This window comes from Hipposideros armiger, unplaced genomic scaffold, assembly GCF_001890085.2.
Source record: "Hipposideros armiger isolate ML-2016 unplaced genomic scaffold, ASM189008v1 scaffold_729, whole genome shotgun sequence".
Taxonomy (NCBI): Eukaryota; Metazoa; Chordata; class Mammalia; order Chiroptera; family Hipposideridae; genus Hipposideros; species Hipposideros armiger.
The window spans coordinates 600,634-622,526 of record NW_017732079.1 but is presented as its reverse complement, the minus strand read 5'-3'; the positions used below and the strand labels follow the sequence as shown (position 1 = coordinate 622,526).

The following is a 21,893-nucleotide window of genomic DNA, read 5'->3' as shown; positions in this document are numbered from 1 at the left end:
CGGTCGCTATTTTTTATTATTATTATTATTAGTTTCAGGTATACAAAACAATGTAATAGTTAGACATTTACATCCCTCACGAAGTGATAACCCCCCCAATCTGCTACCCCTCTGACATCGTATATAGCTGTTACAATTCCTTTGACTATATTCCCCATGTACTCCACATTCCGTGACTATATATATATATATATATACATATTTAATTATAGTTGACATTTAATATTATTCAAAACCAGTCACTATTTGACAAGGCTACAGGGAGTGTTGTGGCTCCGGGAAAGAGCCTGAAGCTTCCCGTGAGAAGAGGAAGGGAAAAGTCAGGGGAGTCTCAGGATGTAGGGGATTTTGCAGATGAAAGACTATGAGTTTCAGAGACGCACTTGTTTTTTTAAACCCGTCTTCACACACTTTTATGTGCCTGTGAATTTTCAGAAAGGATGTAAAAGAAACGGGTTAGCCGCCCGGGATGATGTGCCAACCCAAAGTGGATGAACTGTAAATCTCTACCCTGTCCCCTGAGGAGGGAAGGAAGAATCCTGTCAGGCACATTACTGAAGGGGTTCCCAGAGAGGGTGGCAAGTAACCACAGATCACGGGCAGGTCTCTCCCACACTGAGATTCCGACTCCATAAATTTGGCTGTGTTTTTATTTTTTACCAAATCCCTTCCCTCACCACTGCGCCTCAGTTTCCATACATGTGAAGTGAGGAATGTGGACCATGTTTTCTCTCAGCCTCCTTCTAGCTCTGATGGTTTACGAACCTCCTGGAAGCCAGCTCTGGGCCCAGTCATCTGTTAGGCAAATGAGACCAGAGAGGCACAGAGCAGACACAGGAACCCAACAGCATTATCTGATGGGAGCACAAAGCCCAATAACATACTTCCCCTCACACAGTGTTACCTAGACACACACACACACACACACACACACACACCTGGCAAGAACACCCAGAGCCACTTACACATGCAGTCACCCACACCTTTCTCCACGACACACCTGTGGTCACGTTATCGTGCCCAGCAATATCACATCACGTACACAGTGTCCCACAGCCACTGTCTAACAAAATCTCAGGCCCAGAGACACCCCCACCTACCTTGAGCAGGTGAGGCAACTGCTGAGTGACCAGTTCCTTAAACTCATTGATGCTGAGGCTGCCCTTCCGGCCCTCCCGCCCTGCAAAGTCGAAGAAGGTGGTGACCACCGTCTTGATGGCTGTCTCCAGCTCGGTCCATGGCTCCGCTGCCATTAGGGCTGGAGCTGATGTCCTCACGGGCTGACCTGCAGGAGAGAAAGGGAAAGTCAGGACAGGCAACCCCTGTCCCAAGCTGCTACCTCAGACTTCTGCCCGGAGAAGGCATTATGGAGGACAGGGATAGAGCTTGGGGCAGGGAGTCCCTCAGTGTAGGTGGGGAAAGGAGCGTTCACTCCTCTCTAGATCTCACAATCTAGGGGTCCTTTGAAGTACCTATGTCTTAGGGACCCCTCTGTGGTGGTCCCACAGTCTGGAGACCCCTCTGTCCAGGAGGAGGCTTTCAATCTGAGGGTCCTGCTAGGAACCCTCTGAGTCTCCTGGCCTCTCTGTGGGGTTCAGTGACAGGGCTTTTTCTTGGACTCTCACCCAGCCTCAAAGGGTCAGGAGGTTGTTTGTCTCCAAAGCTTGTTTGTGTGGGGACCTGGGTCTCCACCCGCCTTCTCCTCCCGGCAGAGCAGCCCCGGTCTGGCAAATGCCCAGCCTTACTCAAGGCTGGCTCTGTCCCGACAGACCCAGCCTCCCCGTGGCCCTTCCCCACCTCCCCGCAGGGCCAGCGCTGAGCCCAGGACCCAGCGGACCTCCGGTCCCTGTCTCTCTGTGACAGGGGTCCTGGTTGGGCCTTGCTGACAGCCGGCGCCCAGGCAGGGCTTGGTCCCGGCACACACAGCCCCAGGGAACAGGCTGGAGTAAAGGGACGCGCCAACTTATCCTCCGTTTTCTGCCCCACCCCCGCACCCCACTCCCGCAGAGACTGTGGTCAGATCTCCCCAAGCCACTTCCTGAATCCCAGTCTGAGCTGGCTCCAGGGGAGGGACCCGGGATCCCAGGGCGGAAAAAGGCTCCCCGGGTTCCCTCAAGAATTAGGGGGACACGACTCACCAGGGCAAGTCACAGAGATGGGGTGCAACACGCGGTTGCCGCAGGGCTGAGGTTTATAAGCGCTGGGCAGGGAGGCCAAGGCCCCTCCCGAGGCAGGAGGTTTCAAGTTTCCTGGTTGATTATGGAGAGAGGAAACGCCCAATCACTCCTGGCGCCCCCTCCCGCCCAGCGCCCAGCAACCCGCCCTGGAACCCCAACGCCTTCAGCCCAGCCCACACCTGCCCCCACTAGGTCGGAGATCTGACTGGAGCTGCCGAGCCAGATCCCACTCAGCCAGGATCTAGGGTCCTATCCCTCCCAATACGGGGAGCCTCTGTCCCACCACACTGCAACATTTAATCAGGAGTGTGTTTGATGGGGGGTGGGGGGCACGGGAGGCGACTGCAGATTGATTGAAAGAGCCAACTGAGGGAGCTCACTCCGGACTAAGAAGCCCAATCTAAGAAACACCACATCACAGAATGGGATCTCTCAAAGGACCCTGAAGCCCAAGATCCCTTCAGCGAATCCCAGACCAAGACCCCACAGACAGGGGAATCACACTGAGACCCCTGTTGACAGTAAGAAACGTCCAAACCTGTAGAGAATTTTTATAAGTTTATCTGAGCCAAACTGACAGTAATTGACTGAAAGCAAAATCTCAACGGATTGAGAAAACGCTCCCGAGAATGGCAGTTTTGCAGCTTATTTCATACATTAGACTCAAAGGAGGAGGCTAAGGGGGTTACATGGAATCCACGGGCGGGCGGTAGGTTAGGGGGGTGGGAGAAAGCAACGGGGGCGTCTCTGGGATTGGATAAAAAGTAAAAGGGAGGGACACATAGTTCTTTTACACTGTGGGTGCAGGACAGATAATATTTACAGCACATGGAGATGGCATGTGGGGGCGGGGGACAAGATAACAGTGATTGAATGGTTCTGTGGTCTGTGCTCTGCTGCGAGGCTGTGCCCTGAGGCGTCTGGAAAAGGCGATTATTCTGACATTTCAAATGTATGTTATCTTAGACGCAAAAAGGAAATAAATAGTCAGGCTCACTTAAGGTAAAGATTGACCTTTGTCGAGGAAGCTGCAGGCCTAGGATGTGACTACCTGCCATGACCCGCTTTTAGTTAGGAATTTTTATGTTCCGACCATCCTGGGTGGGTACTCTCCGTCTCTGAGTTTGTAGGGCCCGCCGTGCAGGCTCCCCTGAGCTTGTCAGGTTCAGTCTGTGGCCTGGTTTTTTAATCTCCATCCCCGTAGAGGAGACCCTGGATTGAAATCCCTCAGTGGGGTCTCACACTGAAACCCCTGAGGGTGACCCCCAAGATTGAATTATTCACTGAGAGGTCCTTTCACTGAGACCCCTCAGTGGCCTCCGCCCCTCCCTGCCTAGCTGGCCACAACCGGGGACTGCGGGGGGGGGGTTCTCAGTGCCCTTCCCAGGACCTTTCCCACCTCCCTTCCTCCCAGGGCCTGCCTGTTGGGGCCCAGCAGAAGCGGGGAGGCAACCGAGGCTGGAGAAGAGGACACAGGGCAGCTTGTTCCAGCCCAGGAGACAGAGGGCGCCTCTGTCCACTCCTGGCCCCTTGCCCCACTGGGTGTCTGTCTGTGAAGGGGTGGAGCCAGTGGGGAGGGGGGTCAGCGGGGGAAGGACGACTGAAGACAGGTCTCCACACACAGCTCTGGGAGCCACATTTGCAGCCTCGTCTGTCTGTCCAGAACCTGCTCCCACCTCAGGCCCAGGCTGACAGTGAGTATCCTGCCCCATCCTGCCCTGGCCAGCTTGGGGGAAACGGGAGTTCGGCAGGGCTCCACGCGTCTGGGGACGATGGCCTTGTGGTACACTGAGGGTGGGATGAGCTTGAGTGACAGCAGTTTGGGGTTTGGGGGAGACAGGATTTAGAAGGTGGTGAGGGGAGACAAGTGAAGGTCAGAGGGAGCTCTGGAAAGTCAGTGAACGAGGAAGCCAGCGGGGACCCCAGCTTCCAGGACATCGGGCTCTCCTGCCACGAAGCCCTCAAGTGCCCTCCCAAGGCTCCAGCCATCTCGCAGGTGCTGGGGAGGGGTCCCAGCTCTTGGCTCACATCCAGGGGGGTGCGCAGGAGAAAGCAAATGGAGCAGCTGCTTGGCCTCCCCCACCCAGCCTTGCCAAGAGCTCAGGGCCCAGGGAAGTCTGGGGGTGGCAGAGCATGGACCATGTGACATCAGGAAGAGGGGACACTCAGGTATGGTACCCCCTCCCAACTCCCCCTCTCTCCTCCTCCTCTTTCTTGGCCCAGACCTCCAGACTCCTCTTTCCCCCAATTCTTTTCTCTTTGTTTTCCCACCTGCCCCCTCCCTGCCAAGGTCCTCTCAGAACAGCCCCCACATGAAATGCTTGGCTGCTAGAGAGCTCCAGGCAACCCCCAGGTGCCCCTCCTGGATGGGGCCGGTAACTGAGCCACCAGCACCCCTCCCTCACATGTCCCTTATCCCCTCCATCAGCCCCGGCTTGGGTTCCATCTCCCCCACGTCTCTGTGACAACCACTTCTCATGTCCGGAGTTCAGGTGACACTCACAAGGGCCCCATTGAAGAGCTGGGATGTCATCTGATCAGGGCCCATTGTCCAGCCCCTCGGGCCTAGGGAAGGATGGGGACACCTGATCTAAGACACCTGAGCCGCCCCCTGAGGCTGTGGACGGGCTGAATGTCCCAAGACAGGGAAAGAGGCCCCCTGGCTTGGCAGTCCCCTCTGCTCAACAGGCCCCTCCATTTTTGTCCTCTTCTCTCCCAGCCCCTTGAACTCAGAGGACCTCATGCACTCAGCCCTTTGTCTCCCTCAATACATACCAGCCCCCCTCTCCCTGCTGCCACTGTCCCCACTTCAGTCAGGCTGGGCCTGGAGGGTGGGAGTGGCTGCCAGCAGGGACAAGGCCTCAGGGGTCTCCTGGGTCTCCTCTCCCCCTCCCCAGAAGCTCTGGCTCCAGGGAAAAGTTTCAGACATTCCTGTCCCTTCCCACCACCACCCAATGGAAGGGCTGGCTCTGCAGAAAAGGAACCAAGCTAGAGGTGTGCCCAGGGCAAGTGCCATGCTCAGGAGAGAACAGAGTTGAGGGCCTGCTGATAGGAAGCTCAGAAGCAATGAGACCTCCTTCCCATGACCCTTGGGCCACCCACTCAGGCTGCCACCCTCTCCATCAGGCTGACTGAGGGCACCAGGCTGACTCCTTGCCAGGGGTGGGCAACAGAGTCAGGTCTGTAGAGAGGAGCCCGGCCCACCACTTCCAACCGCAGAGCTTGGCTATGCTAGGCAGGCAAGGTCCAGGGTAAAAATAGAGCCAGAGGAGGCCTGGCTGGGTCCTGTGACCACCCCTGCCTGCCGGCCACACCCTCCTGTGTCTGTGCAGCCAGCCAGGAGACACTGCAGGGTCCACTGCAGGCCTTTAGAGCCAGCCCTGCTCCAGCTGTTCAGCCTCCATGCCCCAAACTCTGACTCCCTCTGGCGGGCCTGTGGATTGAGGGACACAACAAAGCAGGTCTGGACTTAGATCTGCCTGGGTTCCCCTACAGTGTAAAATCCCAGTGAAAGGTAAATTGTGATGGGGTTCCAATCTCATGGCTATTTGGGCTGTGGGACCACTTCAACCTGACCCCAGATAGTCCTGAGCATGGTCCCCAGCTCACTTCCATGGTGTGGGGGGGTGCATAGGTGAGCTTCGCAATGGGTTCTGAGCTGGAGACAGCGATGGAGACCCTCATCAACGTGTTCCATACCCACTCGGGCAAGGAAGGGGACAAGTACAAGCTGAGCAAGAAGGAACTGAAAGAGCTGCTGCAGACGGAGCTCTCCGGCTTCCTGGATGTGAGCACAGGGTCGGGGTACGGGATGGAGCGGGCAAGGGTTGCGGGGGGGAGGGGTAGCAGAGTGGGCACCTCCCTGCCATTTCCCCACCTCACCCCAGCTCAGCCCAACCATCTCCTTCCTCTCCCAGGCTTCTCACCCGGGTTTTTCCAGGTTCCCCAACTCCTCCTGGTTCAAGTCAAAGTGCCCCAATTTATTGATCCTGTCAAGGGCCAGGCCCTGTGTAGACACATCAATAACAAGGCTCACCATCTGGAAAGGGAAGGTTCACACTTGAAAGTAAATTTTGGACACCAGGAAATGCACAGTGCCTTAACAGAGGTGCCAGGAAGGATTGTGGGAGAATATTAACTTGACTGAAGTGGGATGGCTTCTCCAAAGAGGTGACACTTGAGCCATAGGTTTTCAGTGGAAGATGATTAGGGTGAAAGTAGACATTTTAGGAAGAGGTGTTTGCCTGAAGAAAAGCATGGCAGAAAGAAGAATATGGAGCATGCTCGGTAGTTTTGACGGGAGTGAAGGATGCAGAAAAGGAGGCTGAAGGAGAAGCCGGTAGCAAGTGCACCAGCTCTGAGGTCTTATTAGCCCTGGGCTCAATCAAGCTCGGGCGCTGCCACGCTCTAGTTGTGTGACTTTGGACATATTATTTAACCACCAACTGTCAATTTGTTTCTTCTCTAGAACGGGAATAATGAAACTTATTTCATACTATTTGTTAGAATCAAATGAAACAATGTTTATCAAGTTCCTGGTGTAGTGCTTGTCCGTTGTAGGCGCTCGACATGTGATAATTGATATTATTACTCTGCTTTGTTGAGGTGCTTACTCTAGGCAACAGGAGGCCACAGTGTTTGTTAGTCCTGAGGAAGGCAGCAGCAGAAGAATCCCCTAATGAGATATAGCACTCCCTCCTGCTCAGCTCTGCCTCCTTCTCCCCGATCAACCACCCGGCTTGGCTCTAACTCAGTGCCAACCATCTCTAGCCACCTACCTGTCCATCTCCTCCCTTCACAGGCCCAGAAGGATGCGGATGCTGTGGACAAGGTGATGAAGGAGCTGGACGAGAACGGAGATGGGGAGGTCGACTTCCAGGAGTACGTGGTGCTGGTGGCTGCCCTCACAGTGGCCTGTAACAACTTCTTCTGGGAGAACAGCTGAGCAGACAGCCCCAGTAGGCAGCGCCCTTCCCCTCTACCCTGCCACACCTGCCCCTATACTCTGCTTCCCCCTCACCCCCCTTTCCCCTCCGCACAGTCCCACCCGTGCCTACCCTCCAACAAGGGCGCAAGAGTAGTGGGCCAGGCCTGCAACTCGTCTTTCATTAAAGGCTCCTCTCTCGCCAGTCTGTTGTCTCTCCTTTGGGCTCTGGAATTGGGTGGGGAAGTGGGTGGGCTCCCTCCCAACTTGCCTTATTTGGGGTTGGATCTTATTTGGAGAGGTCAAGGGACCATTACATCTTCCTACTCGAGGAATGGTCAAGGCCCTGGGAGGCAGGGGTTCAAGGTACCAACTGGAAGTGGAGGAGACATTAGCTTCTCAGCTATAAAGCCAGAAAAAGAATTTCCCCTCAGCATTTAAATAATATTTAGAGGCTCTCCCATGTGCTAAATATTGTATAGGAACTGGGGATACGAAGGCGATCAAAACAAACAGGCCCCTTACTCTCAAGTCCAGTGAGGATGCCAGACCGTTAAACACATACACATAAATGCTAGGAAGGACCCTGATGAGCGTGTATAGGGTGGAGGAAGGGTTGAAGATGTATTCATTCATCCATTCATTCATTCATTCATTCTTCAGACATTTTAGCATTTTATTGTGTACCCAGGCATTAGAAAAACCCTATACATGTCTGCATCAAAATCCACATGGATGGCAGATGGCTAGGGAGGACGTGGAAGGGGGAGCAGGTACGCAAATGTTCCCACCAAATAAGGATTTAACAAGTCCCGGGTAAACAGTTTTGAGCGATCTGCCTTAGCTTAGGGGGTCGGGCAAGATCGCGATAAAATACGAGCAATTGTTGCATCCGGATCCAATGCGCTCGGAGCGGCCCTAAAGGTTACTAGCAACCCTGTCTCCAACACGAAGCCCTCCCTGCAAGACCCAACAGCGTGGCCGTTTGGCCACGCCCCCTCGTGGGCAGAGCACTGCGGGCACTCGGGAGGCGGGGCGGCGGCTAAAGCCCCGCCTTCTCCCTAGGGCTCCGCCCCGATCGCCGCGCAGGCGTAACACAACTCTTCCCGCCCACCAGGTGTGCGTGGGTCTGTCGCCTGACGTAATTGCGTCGACGCCATTTTAGCCGGTCCCACTCCGCACTGGGCGTGGCGGCCATTTTGTTTGGACTCCGGGCGAGAGTTGGCGGCAGGGGCTTGCGGTGGTACAGACGAGAGGCAGGAGAGGGCAGGCCGGGCGAGCAGGCGGACCAGCCGACCAGACAGCCCGCCAACAATAACGAACTAACCTAGCAATCGACCGCTTACGCATCTAACCAACCGCCCACCAAGCTAACCCGAGCCCCTCTCCACCGTCAGTCAACTCAGCTTCGGCCGGCCCCCGGCCCGCCTGCCGCAGCCGTGGTGGCAGCCCCGGGAGGAGCACTGGCGTCCTTTTCCTTCGGTACGTCTCTGTGGTGAGGAGGAGGAGGAGGGGGCAGGCCGTGGGGAGCGGACAGGGGCCGGCGGACGCGAGCCGGGTGGGATGTGGAAGCAGATGGGGTGCTGGCGCGTGGAGGCCCCGGGGAGGGGGCGGGGCCCCGGGGAGGAACGCGGGGGCGGGCCTGGACTGCAACCTGGTGGCGGGACCGCGGGACGAGCAAGGTTGGGATCTGATAGGGATGGAAAGCGAGATCGTTGGGCGGGTGGAGCCAAGCCGGCGGTCTTGCCGGGGCGTGGAGATGGTGGAGAGATGAAACGAGGACCACAGCAGGACTCGGGGGTCGTTGCAAAGGCATGGCGGCCTGAGGGCTAAAGCTTGTCGCGCGCGCTCCGGGAGCCAGGTCCCCGGGGAAGGCCCAGTTAGGAGACCTCCGCTGCTCCCTCTTCCAGCCCCCAGCCCCTTGCTGAGGCCCCGACTCGATTTTTGGAGTCGAAAGCCAGTTTTGAAATTGGGTACGCCTGTATCATTTCTCTAGATCGATGGTTCCCCGGTTTGGGCTGCACCTGCGAGGCACGTAGGCAGCCTTTTTCCCAAACCCTTCTGATTTCTGATCCTCAGACCTCACCGCCAGAGATTGCGGTTTAATTGGTTTGGGCCCAGGCTTCTACGTTGTTGTTTTTTTTAAAAGCTCCTCGCAGCCAAGGTTGAGAAGGGCCACTCGAGATGAAAAGCCAAACTCGTCCACGTCCCCGAGCCAGGTCTGCCATTTTGGAGGCTTTGGCAGATACTTTCTGTCCTGTGGCCTTGAAGGGCCGCAGTTTGAGGTGATTTGCAAACGTAAGCACCTGAAAGGAGTTTGAGTGCGTTCTTAAATAGTCGTGGATAGGGGCCTTTTCATTTGCTGTTGGTTTGGGCCCGTGGCCCTTGCAGAAATGAGGTCGTTGTTATTCTGATTTGCTCATTCTGCCTATTGTCCTTTGTAGATTACCGGGATTTGAAGATGGCTGCACCGTCAGCGCCGAAAGTTGTGCTAAAAAGCACCACCAAGATGTCTCTAAATGAGCGGTGAGGCAGCCAACAGCAACTTCAGCTCGTTCATAAGAAAACATTACTTAAATTGGCCTGGGGTCCAATGCACAAAAGCCGGTTTTAAGCTAAATACCAACAGAAGGCTACAGACCTCTGTTCTTAGTTGCATCTTTATGTGGTACACAAAGCAAATTGGGCGGTTGTTTCAAAACCCCTTATCAGTAGTTTTCTGTGTTAAGCTGTCTGAAATATTTGTCTGGTGGGATGTATTTTAAAAAGACTCCTCACACCTCCCTTTTCTTCACATTTTTAACGTTGACACAGGGATGGTGCAGCTCGGTAGCACGGTACCCAGGCTGCAGCCTGCAGTCGGCTTGCTGCCCAGTCCAAGGCCAGCAGTGTTGTGTCTGGCCTGTAAGAGGCAGGTAGCAAGCCGTGGATATGTCCAAAGGCCCTTGAACGCCATTCTTGGGCCTTGTAAGAGGCACTTGCTTTTGCTCCATTTCACTTTCTTTCCATTCTGCTTTTCGTTTGTTTTTGTTTTTGGATTCTTTTACAGTTAAGTGTTCTTCTCTTCCATCCCATTAAACTTACCCTGACAGGAGTAATAGAAGAGTGTCTTCACAAGTTCTTAAACGGTTGAACTAATCTAACCTTCACAAGTAATCGAAATCAGAAAAAGTAATCATTTGAGACTAAGAAAATTAAAAGGTATTAAAAGGCAGCCTCTGTCTGTGAGAGCTGTGTTCGTTGAGTGCCTTTGACCAGTGATTTTTATTAAGTGGATCTTACACCACTAGAAGATTTACTTAATGTTTATTTTCGCCTTTTCTGAAGCATGTACCTTTATCTTCTAGGGTATGATACACTAATTCTCTGTGTTCACATGTTACTAAGTGAACCAAGGGGAAAATGTGATACGCTCCTGTGTAATTTATGAGTGCGCTATTCCCGCGGGCTTCAAAGGCGCTCTAGTCCTTTTTTACATTTGTCCTTAAAATGCACCCTCAGGTCTCCCAAGGTTTTGGCTTTCTTTGTTTGTCTTTGAAACTACATCTTCTGTCTCATGTTGTCATCATATCTGCTTATTGCGTGTTTTTCATAACTTCCACCTCTAAAAGCCGTTACCTGAGCCCTTGTTATCACTTTTGAGTGAATGTGCTGCACTTAGCTGCATTTCTAAGTTTCTGATTCTTGCAAGTTTGTGGAAGCAGAGGAGTCTTTAACCCACATCAGCCTTGATCTAAGTACCACTTTACTTAAAAGTTCGTGGGATCTGGAGCTCCTGGTCTAGCAAGCCATGAAAATGCCAATAAATGTTTTGTAATAAAGCTTTTATTTAAACATCCGTTTTGTTCGACCTTGAAGCTTTACTAATATGCTGAAGAACAAACAGCCGATGCCAGTGAATATTCGGGCTTCGATGCAGCAACAGCAGCAGCTAGCCAGTGCCAGAAACAGAAGACTGGCCCAGCAGATGGAGAATAGACCCTCTGTCCAGGCAGCATTAAAACTTAAGCAGGTGAGAGGATGGGTCATAGCGCTCCAGAGGCAGCTGGTGATCTCTGTCAGGCCGTGATGGATGCTGACAAGGTGGCTCAGGGCAAAAGCTGAAACTTCTCTGGGGGGAGAGAAGTTCAGAGAACCCCCTTTCGGCAGGTACCAATGAGTAACTATTTGTTGCCTTTCTCTTTTAGGGGGTTTGCCATCAATGTGGCCCGTTTCTATGTTATCAATGAGTATTAATCTCTTGTTTTCTGATCCTTCACCCATAAAGTAAATTCGCTGGCTTTTTTCACAAAGAAGTTTTTGGTTTCTGTTCTAGATGATCTTAAAAAACAAAATCCTTTATTCCCTGTTAAATGACTTACAAATTAGAGAAATCATTTTATTCTTTCTCCCCTAATCTATTCAGACTCATGAATGAACGGCCTTATCAATGGTTTTCAATACTCAAAGAGGTGACCCTCATCTCCACAGCACCTAAAGTTCTGTCAGTAAAGTAGAGCGAGAGCACTGAGTAATTAATTGAAGAGTTAGTGGGTTCTCTTTCAAATTTCCGGTAAGAGATAATCCTTTTCAGACCTGAAATAAAACCTGCTCTTTATTATTCATAGACTTTATATGCAAGTCCGGACAGTGGCTGTGGAAGGATATGTCCAAGCTGTGGCTGGGCGTCTGGAGGGCGGTGCCATGCAACTGTAAGGACTTGACCTGATGGCACTGCATGGCTGCGCATATATTCAGCAGTTAAATATAACCCCCACCCCCACCCTGAACCACTGGGCTCACTGACCAAAAATAAACAAGGTCTTCCGCTTCAGCCTACTTAAGCCTTAGAGTGACTGCATTCGTCCCTGACTTTGGAGAGCAGTGAAAGGCACCACCATTTTCCAAGAGCAAATATAAAAAATTGCTGAAGATGCCTGAGAAATCATACCAAAGGACCTTTCAACAAGAAGCTTGAAATACACGTTGTGCAAAAAGTAGCTTGCAGAGCAGTGCCATCCAATGTAACTTTCTCCAGTGGTGGAAGTGTTCTCTCTCTCTGCTCTCCAGTGTGTTAGCCACTAGCTACATGTGACTTGTGAGCACTCAACACCTGGCCAGTGTGAAGAAGGGGCTTTTATTTATTTTTTGACGTGTCATTTGAATAGCCACGTGTGGTCTAGAGTGGAAACTGGATGGTATAGTGGGCATCCTTAAGCTTCCCATCAATGTTAGAGGCCAGTATTGGTAGCAAGTAAGGATTGGGAAGGGAGAACTTGTAAGCACTGTACATTCTCCCCTTAAAGCACCGATCTTGGGAGAATAGGCTCAGGATACTGAACACAAGCGACATGTAGAATGGAATCCTGACCTCATAATTGAATGCTATCCGGAGTGATGTGACAGACTTTTCTGATTGGTTACGCTGATCACGCCAGGTGCCTGATGTTCAGAGCCTGCCCCCTGAGTGGAAGCAGTTTATGATCTCGTGCTAGAAAGCTAACGGTAACTTAACGTGTGGTTGCAAAAGTCCTTAGTAGTCATTTAGGGTAAAGCCTCAGGATACATAGGATGGATTTTCACTCATATTGACTGATGGCTTTATAGGAAAACCAGGTTTGCTGAGACCTTGGTTGTATTCACGGTCACAGTCACCTTTTCCTTTGAAGGAACTTAATTCTTTGGGATGTGGTCTTCATAGTTTGTCTTTGAGGGACAGGTTATTGAAAAATCTTCAGCTCTGGTGTATCCTTGTCCTTAAGCGTGGCCCTGAGTTTTGTGATTATATCTCACTTGTCCATTCGAATGCAAGTTGGGCTGGCGCTCTGGAAATATATTTTGAGTAGATGTTTACTTTGAATTAAAGGTCAGTATACTGGCTGAATGGAGCTGTTTGCAAGGGTAGACATGGAATTACGGCTGTTTAAGGAATGTAAGGAAAGGAGGTTTGACTTTCTGTGTTTATTTACATCTTAAGGTAAAAAGTGGACCGTCTGGAGATAGATATTCAGAGGAGAAATGGAACACACTGGCCTCTCTGAGAAATCAAATCTTGTTCTTGAGTCACAAGAATTCAGATGAACATTTACTTTAAATTTTGCCCAGAGTGATGAACTTTCTGTGATGTTTGAGTAAGCCATTGAAGACAGTGATAGTCCTTGGGCAGGTATGGATCAAGTCGTGTCATTGTCAACCTGTGGTTCAAAAACAAGGGCCGGCCAAGTGGCTCAGCTGGTTAAGAGCTCGCTCAAGAGTGCGAGCTCTGAGCAACAGGGTCTCCGGTTTGATGCCTGAGCTTACCTGCCAACAGGTGGCAGGATGGCTCAGCTAAAAAAAAAAAAGTCCAGGATTTGAAATACACAAGTGATCGTACTAAAATCAAGTTCCAAGTGGTGGTGTGTGACTTCTGTAGCCAAACTAGTGAGGGAATTTGTGGTGACGCCAATTTCATGGGACGGCACTCGAGCTTCTTACAAGCTCTGGATCAGAAGTTTGCTGCTTTCGTGCCATGTTCCGAGGCAAAGGCTCGCTTCCGGTTTAGGATCCTATGACACCCGCAGCAAGTTTATCTGCCTCCACACAGACATCTCACTTGCTGCTTTTTCTCTGCACTTTGAGATGCCAAATCCTACTGGATTGCTTTTTTGATCTCAATCCCCCAACACCTTTTCTTCCAGAAGAGCTTAAAGCAGCGCCTGGGTAAGAGTAACATCCAGGCACGGTTAGGCCGGCCCATAGGGGCCCTGGCCAGGGGAGCGATCGGAGGACGAGGCCTGCCCATAATCCAGAGAGGCTTACCCAGAGGAGGACTCCGTGGGGGACGAGCCACGAGAACCCTACTTAGGGGCGGGATGTCGCTCCGAGGTCAGTGCTGTGTGCCTGGTAATTGTCGGGTCCCACCCCTTTTCTCTTGGGCTGCTTATGGACACATTTGTTTAACATCTTTAAGCCTGAACTTATAAAATACAATTAATAATTTTTGAAATCACATATTTTAATAGTGCTGCATGTCTTTTATCGATACCATTCCTTTTCTGATAATGTGCAATGGTGAAAGGCTATGACCTGCATAACACCAGGTAATTCATGTCATCTCCATTCCACGTTAAAACACCCTGCTGCCGCTTGAATCAGAGCATATTCAAGTTCTGGAACTAAGTCCAACCTAAGAGNCATTTGAGAGCCGTCCCAATACCTGCTGTTCCAGAGTCATGACTGTGTGTACTCTGAAGTTGCCACTCTCACAGGGGTCCGTGATGCCCATCGACCCCGGCAGGAACAGGCCTGCAGCCAGGATCTGCAGGCAACGCCTGAAACACAGGAGGTAGGTCGTGAAGAACACACAAGACAGCTTCCACCCAGCCTCGAGCCCAGAGACACTGTACCTGTACGCCACGTTCAGGGCCAAAGGCTGTCTGGTGGGGTTGTTCATCACAGCATAGTGCCCCTGGAAAAGAACAGATCTGGTAGGCATGCACACAAGTGGCAATCGATCATTAATCAAACTAAAACCTCAACCCTCAGGAGGAAAACTGGTTATGAAGGTCTAGCCAAGTGACTGTTCATCTAGTCCGTTCTCTCCATTATCACATTGATGAAATGACAGTGGTAAGGAAAAAGGCGAAGGGGCAGAAACAGTTCTCATTTAATACTCCAATAACCCAGTGAGGTAGTAACAGTCTTTACTGGAGTACTCATCCCCCAATGAAACTTCTTTCAACCTTCACCAAATTTCAGCTTGTGGTAGACGTCAGAGTAACGACTTACAGAGGGACGATCAGGAACTCCAGCTGCCCTTTACTTACGAGTAGGTCGAGGATCCAGGGTGTGAGGGGCTCGAAGCCAGGAAAGCGAATCCTCAGGTCCTTCAGCAGCCTGATGAGAACTTTGACTCTGAAAGGAAGAGGGACCCAGCGGTGAAAAGTAATCTGGTCATGTACTTCCGCCCCTGAGCTCCAGAGCTGAAGCTATTTCTAGAACGGCGTGTTCTGTCCTTTCTCTCAATTTAAATTTGCTTGCTTAAGGTAAAAATCAAAATCCAGACAGAAGATTGGAGCCAAAAAAGGGCTGTCACAGGAAGTATGGGGGTATCGTGTGATTCATGGCAGTTAGACGGGTTAGGGTATCAATGCTGAGGGAGGGACTCACGTGGACTGAGAAGCGTTTTCCTCAAACCAGCGGGCATGTCGGATGGCTGCTAAGGCACTCTGCAACACCTTGATGTCCACTGGAAGACAAGCATGACAGGCCAAAATGACACTCCTGTTACTGAGCAAGCAATTCAATCCCACTGCCACAGGTCAGTATGTTGGAAAGAGGACAGGATAATCTAATTCCTTAAAACCTCCCCATGTTCAGATCAGCACATCACTTGTCCAAACCTCACTCCTCCTCCCCCAAACGACATCTAGAAGCATACAAGATGCATGATTTGCTCCCAAAGCCCACCCCCTCCATAAACATTTCCTCAGTCCTTTTGAAGTTCTCAAGCTGGCCATCCTGTCTTTGGCAGTTTCACTAGCAAGCTGGCAAAGCTGTCTCCGAGTGACAGGAGACAGCACAGTTGGGAAAACAGGTCCCAGTAGGTTTCATGTGCTGAAGCAACACGCTAAGGAAACTCCATAGAGACTTGATACCACATTCTGAATTTCCCCCGTTTCCCAGCAATGGGGAAAAAAGGACTAACAGTGGAGTTCTGGGTCCAGTTTCCGGAGATTGGGTGGCACCGTCGTAATGAGAATCTTCACGGTGGCATCCGAAGAACTGATCTCAAAGCCAGTTTCATTGGTCAGCATGGTCAAAACTGAAAAATAAAAACCAAAAACTAACTCGTACATGTCCGTTAGGTGACCAAAGTAAGGGCAGGCTGGGGGACAGATAGGTTTGTAAAAAGCAGCACAAGTACAGAATGAGGGTTTAGAATGGAGTTTGAAAAGGAAGGGAGATAATTCTGACCGCTGGAGATCCCCCAACAGAAAACTCTGCATTCACGCTTCCTTCTAGCCTGACCTGACTTTGTGAAGAGTGCACTTATAATTACAGACCTGGCTCCTATGACCACTAAATACAAGTCCAGCAACAAACGCAAACCTTCAGAAGGATCCTGTGCTCTTAGGCTTTCCACGACTTTGTTCCCTAGGGCAGCAACGGCTTCCACTTGAAGGACAGAAAAGGAGATAAAGAACATCATTATTATTATGCAGACTTTCTATACATCTGTAAGCTACTCTGCACTGATATCTGCGCCATGTTCAAGGCTGGAGCAAGGGCAAGTAATAGAAAAGGGGAAGTAGCCAGGACTGAGAAATTGGAAGGCTCAGCATGGGACACCTCCTGTACCCGGGCAGTGTCACTGGCCCTCATATGTGGGATCCGAACCGGGGCCCTCTGGCGTCCCAAGCCAGTTCTTAACCATCGCGCACTCGGCCGGCTCTTGAAGGAATTTTTTTAACTGGCAAAATAACACGTAACAAAATTTACCTCTAACCATTTTTAAGTGTATAAAGTGGCATTAAGTAAATTCACTTTATTGTACAACCATCACCACTACTGATCACCCACTGAAACTACCCATTAAATGATAGCTCCCCATTCCCCTTCCCCACAGCCTCTGGCAACACTGATCTGCTATAGAGATAAACCACATTTTATCATACTATGAATATAATCTGGTTTTCTCATAAAGTTTACATAGGAAGGCTATGGACAACTGCGGATATAAGAATTTATTTTTCACCTTTAAGAAAACAAAAGTACCCAGCCCCCAAAATGGTTCCTTGCTTCAGCTCCTTAACTTGGGATAGTCAAAACCCTCCACTTCAAGACCTATGACGAACTACAACTCCCGAGAGCCCTGAGGCCCCGGACCCTTCTCCCCGCCCTGCCCACTCCAGGGACTCCATTTCCCAGAAGCCCCAGCGCCTGGGTCGGCGCCGGCATTTCCCGGGCGCCCCCTCGCGGGGCACTTCAGCGGGGCTCTTGTTCCCGGCGGCCCTCGCGGCAGGTTCCTGGCGTAAGGGCAGTTCGTGATGGCCGGGTCTGGTTCCGCCGCTGTGTCCGGGGCTGGAACCCCGGTGGCAGGGCCCGCAGGCCGCGACCTCTTCGCCGAGGGGCTCCTCGAGTTCCTGCGACCGGCTGTGCAGCAGCTCGACTCGCACGTCCACGCCGTCAGGTGCCCAAGAAGGAAGGTTGGGGCGGGGCCATTCCTTGATTTGGCTTTGTAGGGGCGGGGCCAAGGGGGGGTGGAGCGTAGATGGGTTCCTGCAGGGGTTTTGATGGGACTGAGAAGAAATTTGGGAAACTGATTGGAGGCAGGGCGGACCGGAAGGCCGCGGGGTGGGGCGTGGGTTGGGGGCGTGAGGCTGGCTTTTCTCGGCTCTGGGGAAACACGCAGGGAAACAGGTTTCTGGAGTTCCATTGACTGACCGTGTAGGCCTTGTACCTCTTTGCAGAGAGAGCCAGGTGGAGCTCCGGGAACAGATTGATAACCTCGCTACTGGTAAGCATCCGTTTACGCGGAATCCTCCAGCTCACGTTCAGGACCTTGTGTTTTGCCGTCCTGGGCTGGGTTTCTGTCACTTCCTTCCAGCACATCAGCGCTGCTGGCGGATTCAAGTTTCTAGTGACTGTGGCCCATGTGGGTGCAAGAGCGTTTTCCATCCCATTAACTAGCCTACTTTGCCAAAGAACAGCAAATGAGCAGTAGGTGTTAACTGCCCCTTACTGCCATCCCCAGAACTGGGCCGTATCAATGAGGATCAGAAAGTGGCCCTGGATCTCGACCCGTATGTGAAGAAGCTACTTAATGCCCGGCGACGAGTTGTCTTGGTCAACAACATTCTACAGAATGCCCAGGTAAAAGAATTCCCTACCAACGGTGATTGTTTGCTCTGCTTTATGAGTTCTCAGGGTATTTCTCCAATTTTCAAGGGATGTCTTGGAAGTCCCCAACACAATGAAAATCCTAATTTTTTAAGTCTTGGGGTAAAGGAGTTATCAGCTAAATTAGTGTCTGCCACAGAACTCGAGAGTTCTTATTCTCAATACCCAGTTGCCATCATTGACGTTCTTATGTACCTTGTAAGACTTATGTGGAGATGGAACAAACCTAAGATGTTTTCCAGTGCCTAGGTGACAGTGAGTTCCAAAGCCTTTCACAGAGCAGTTAAGATTCCAANGCTTGAATCAGAGCATATTCAAGTTCTGGAACTAAGTCCAACCTAAGAGACTCACAGGTCTGTTGGCCTGTATCTTAACCAGTCATGTTTTCCTGGTGCTAGTGAAACACTGTTACATCTGTTTAAAAAAAAAAAAAAAGTTGACCCTTAGCGCCTAGCTATCCTGTTACATTTGGAGCACTGTTAAACTGTTGTTCCCTGTGTAGTTCTTGTCCCTTGTAAGAATGTATGAAGAGCAGGAACCATATCATTTATTTTAAATCTATCATGTTAGACACCTATCTGATTATTCAATAGAAACTTATTAAATGTGTGCATTTACTAATTACCTTAACTCCCAGCTTCTTCCAAAAAGATTTTGGGTCAGACTTATTGAATTGATTGAATAAAGAGCCATCTTAACCTATTCATGCCCCGTGTGCAGCTCGCCCCACCCAACCTAAAAATTACTTGAATTAACTCGCATTTAACCCTCACCGCCTTTGGTTAGAATCTACTTTGTCTCTCTTGGATTTACCTGCATATACATTGTATGCCTCCTCTCCAAGGTCAAAACCTGCTCCGAGGCGGACGAGCCGTAGCTCCCCGAATGGGCTTAAGAAGAGGTGGTGTCCGAGGTCGTGGAGGTCCTGGGAGAGGGGGCCTAGGGCGTGGAGCTATGGGGCGTGGAGGACTCGGTGGTAGAGGTTAGTCAGCCACTAACTTCAGAGAAGAGCCTTCCCCTCGATCTCTGTCCCTTCAAAACTCAGAGCCGCCTTTCTGCACGGCGTCGAGTCACAGGCAGGCTTGTTTGTTTGTCTTGTTTTGTTCTTTGAAACTGGCTTAATTCCTAAATTCACACGCCCGGAGTGCGAAAGTCTGTCGTGGGTTTTCCAAGAACTAGTCGGGTACATGTTAGAGCCAGGTTTTATGCAGTCATCTTGCATATTGTGAACTGAAATTGTACTGTTAAAACGACAGTGGTCAGTTGGCATCTGACCATTCTCTGTCCCTGCCCCCCACCACACACACCCCACCCCATAATTCAAGTCCCCACTTTGAGTCTAAGAATCAAGAAGGAGATGTACAAAAATGAAGCAGCTAGAGGATGGTGCGACTTGGAGTTGGGTGCTGACTTTGAAACTGAGTAAATTCAAGGTAAAGTTTTTGTCCATGGGGAACCAGAGGGGGCTTTTTGATCAAGGCAGACAGCACGATGACACTGCGTCAGTTAACTGACTGGCTCCTGTTGATAAACTTAACCTCTCAGACTTAGCAATTTTGTCTTGTGAACTCAGGACCCATTGGAAGAAGCTAATGGTGTTGCTGCTGTTAAAACACCAAATCTCGTGGGAATTTTCTGGCTTAGAGTTTAGTGGAAAACTCCCAGCAACACCTGTCCAAGAAAAAGAAAACTTTTATTCTCTTGGCCTCTGTGTATATTTGCTTGGTCCTTTTAAAGTGTGTGGTGGATCTTCCATAATTTATGGCCTTGAAGTTGCCAAGGGATAATAACTTAGGAAAGGAAACTGGATAACTGAGAGCTTGTTTTCTTCTCTCCCATTATATGTTTCTTGGCTTACTGAGTGAAGTACAAGCTAGTTTGGGTTTCAGGATGAAATAGCATGTTTCCAAATTATCTTGACTTGGTTTCTGAAAGGCAGCACGGGGGTGGGGGAGTCGAAAGTTGCTTTTCAGAAAGCTGGGTATGTTTTCTTAAGTGAATTGAAACCACCTCTCAGATAACCACGATTGTTACACAGTGACTAGAATCAGAACTGGAAGTGGCTGGGATCACTCGATTTTTTGTCCCATCTGCCTGCATTGTCCCTGTGTCAGAGTAACTCCTCGTCTCCTGACGTGGGGTCAGCTCGTGAGGTTATTAGGTTTGAGAAGTGTGTATGGGGGGGGGGCTAATTTCCCAAAGGATCTCCAGTAAAACTTAATTTGGAAACTCGTGCTTCGCATCCCTGTTGCTGTGTGCCCTTATTACTTCCTCCCTATCTTATTAAATGGGGTTATCTGTAATGTATTTTAATTATGAACGTATAATGGGTTTCAAACTTTAGATAATTGGTTTTAGGAAAGAGAAAGATTTTTTAAATGTCAGTTTCCCTTTGTTGGTAGAATACAATTGAAACAGCAGTTAGAGATGAGCGTATTCTGAGGGACTCATTGTGTGTGCTTTCCGTGTGTTGCTTGCTCCCCTGTGTTCCTGTTTTCCAGACTTCTCTTTGCCCCGCCCTCAGCCTCTCAGCTAGGCCCCCCTGCTCTGAGGGGCATTTACCAGAGCACCCATTAAACCTACTGGTAACTGTCTTTTTTTTTTTCCCTTGGGCCAGGTCGGGGTATGATAGGTCGGGGAAGAGGGGGCTTTGGAGGCCGAGGCCGTGGACGTGGACGAGGGAGAGGCGCCCTTGCTCGCCCTGTGCTCACCAAGGAGCAGCTAGACAACCAGTTGGATGCATACATGTCGAAAACGAAGGGACACCTGGACGCCGAGCTGGATGCCTACATGGCGCAGACAGACCCTGAAGCCAATGACTGAAGTCCGTCTGCCCTTCTGTGAAAGACTCTAGTTCAAGTTACCAGGCCGCAGAACCTCGAGGTGAACCCGACTGGCGCTGGAAGGACCTGTCACAACAGGCTGTGGACTTACTGCCACCAGTTTGTGCGTTTAGTGTGTTCCTTTCACGTTTTGATACTATGTTGTATGAAATCCTTTTTTCCCCTGACTTGGGTTTGGTTTTGTTTCATTGTTTTGGGGTTGTTGTTTTTGTTTTTGTTTTCCCTTCACCCACACTTTTTTTTAATATGAGTATGTCAGCCTTGTGGCTAGGTCACCCTCTGTCCACCTCTGCCTGCCCTCACCTGTCATTGCTCTGACATGCTAACATTTCCTGAAAGGTCCCAAAAAGCCCATCAATGTTCCCTAATGCCCATGCTCCACGAGATACACTTCCCTTCTGTCTACATCACTACAATAGGCCTCTTGGAAGTGTTCAGAAAACCAAGAGTTCAGGAATGCCTTCCGCCACGTGCATATTGTAGTAGAGTAGGAACATGGACCTAGTTACAGGGCCACAGAACGGGTCACACGTGAAAACAGCTGTGATTTGACTAACTGCTACCATGTACATTGACACCGATAACGTGTGCAGGGCTGGGTGTGCACTTCCTACCTAGAGTAATATTTATAACCTGTCCTCTTGTCTTTGCCTCATGTCCTAGGGGGTATGTTGGGTTGGCTTCACACCTGCACTAGGGGGAAACGCCATTGTTTAAGGGATGGGGGTGGGAGAAAGATGGTGGATGCCTGCTGGGGAGGGGTCAGGAGAGACCCGCACTGAGGACTGTTACCCTTAATGTTTATCTCAGACCGGTTTGGGGTTTCTCCATACCTTGGCTTTGTTTGACCCTATTTCTCTTGAAGGTTTAAGTTCAGCCATATTCTGTCAACTGTTCCAGTTTCCGTGGAATCTTGTATTTCTGGTTTATTATAACGAGAAATCGTTCTCTCAAATCAGCCAGGACTTTTGTCTTTATTTGTTGGGCTCTTTGAAATGCTGTCTCCATTACAACAATATCTTGATATGCATGCCCCTTGTAGACCTGGACCCTTGCCTCTTAGTTGTATTAAGATTCGGAGCAGGGGGC

At 50.5% G+C, this 21,893-nt stretch overlaps 4 protein-coding genes across 10 annotated transcripts in view; 3 read left to right on the top strand and 1 right to left on the bottom strand.

Moving 5' to 3' along the window:
- Positions 1-2,263, bottom strand: part of S100A13 (S100 calcium binding protein A13) — a 15,715-nt gene extending 13,452 nt beyond the window's left edge. Inside the window, exons 1-2 of one of the 3 annotated variants that reach the window (XM_019627404.1) lie at positions 2,139-2,263; positions 1,101-1,285 (exon numbers count right to left, since the gene is read on the bottom strand). In XM_019627404.1, the coding sequence (XP_019482949.1) occupies positions 1,101-1,253 (153 nt within the window). In that variant the 5' untranslated portion in view covers positions 1,254-1,285; positions 2,139-2,263. The other 2 variants (XM_019627406.1, XM_019627405.1) reach the window with 2 other exon arrangements.
- Positions 2,264-3,616: 1,353 nt separating this feature from the next.
- S100A1 (S100 calcium binding protein A1) lies at positions 3,617-7,307 on the top strand. 2 transcript variants are annotated; one of them, XM_019627288.1, is made up of 3 exons: positions 3,617-3,871; positions 5,800-5,964; positions 6,979-7,306. In XM_019627288.1, exons 2-3 carry the CDS (start codon positions 5,824-5,826, stop codon positions 7,120-7,122), a joined length of 285 nt encoding a protein of 94 aa, XP_019482833.1. In that variant the 5' UTR covers positions 3,617-3,871; positions 5,800-5,823; the 3' UTR covers positions 7,123-7,306. The 2 variants fall into 2 exon arrangements, with proteins under 2 accessions (XP_019482833.1, XP_019482832.1); XM_019627287.1 differs by having other exon boundaries at positions 3,732-3,871; positions 5,812-5,964; positions 6,979-7,307.
- A 902-nt stretch (positions 7,308-8,209) lies between these two features.
- Positions 8,210-21,762, top strand: CHTOP (chromatin target of PRMT1). Of its 4 annotated transcripts, none has more exons than XM_019627363.1 (7): positions 8,210-8,583; positions 9,546-9,627; positions 10,960-11,113; positions 11,709-11,792; positions 13,761-13,944; positions 18,806-18,943; positions 20,579-21,762. In XM_019627363.1, the coding sequence occupies exons 2-7, from the start codon at positions 9,563-9,565 to the stop codon at positions 20,782-20,784; spliced, it is 831 nt and encodes a 276-aa protein (XP_019482908.1). In that variant the 5' UTR covers positions 8,210-8,583; positions 9,546-9,562; the 3' UTR covers positions 20,785-21,762. The 4 variants fall into 4 exon arrangements, with proteins under 4 accessions (XP_019482908.1, XP_019482907.1, XP_019482909.1 ...); XM_019627362.1 differs by having other exon boundaries at positions 13,758-13,944; XM_019627364.1 differs by lacking the exon at positions 11,709-11,792 and having other exon boundaries at positions 13,758-13,944.
- SNAPIN (SNAP associated protein) overlaps positions 16,831-21,893 on the top strand; it is a 17,180-nt gene continuing 12,117 nt past the window's right edge. The window contains exons 1-3 of the mRNA XM_019627367.1: positions 16,831-17,251; positions 17,532-17,578; positions 17,816-17,934. Of these exons, the coding sequence (XP_019482912.1) occupies positions 17,109-17,251; positions 17,532-17,578; positions 17,816-17,934 (309 nt within the window). The 5' untranslated portion in view covers positions 16,831-17,108. The remainder of the gene's footprint in view (positions 17,252-17,531; positions 17,579-17,815; positions 17,935-21,893) is intronic.

Coding starts and splice junctions, on each gene's coding strand:
- S100A1 (XM_019627287.1), top strand. CDS start 5,824: ATGGGTTCTGAGCTGGAGACAGCGATGGAGACCCTCATCAACGTGTTC. Junction 5,965..6,978: donor AGCTCTCCGGCTTCCTGGAT/GTGAGCACAGGG, acceptor CTCCCTTCACAG/GCCCAGAAGGATGCGGATGC.
- CHTOP (XM_019627362.1), top strand. CDS start 9,563: ATGGCTGCACCGTCAGCGCCGAAAGTTGTGCTAAAAAGCACCACCAAG. Junction 9,628..10,959: donor AAGATGTCTCTAAATGAGCG/GTGAGGCAGCCA, acceptor TCGACCTTGAAG/CTTTACTAATATGCTGAAGA. Junction 11,793..13,757: donor GAGGGCGGTGCCATGCAACT/GTAAGGACTTGA, acceptor CTTTTCTTCCAG/AAGAGCTTAAAGCAGCGCCT.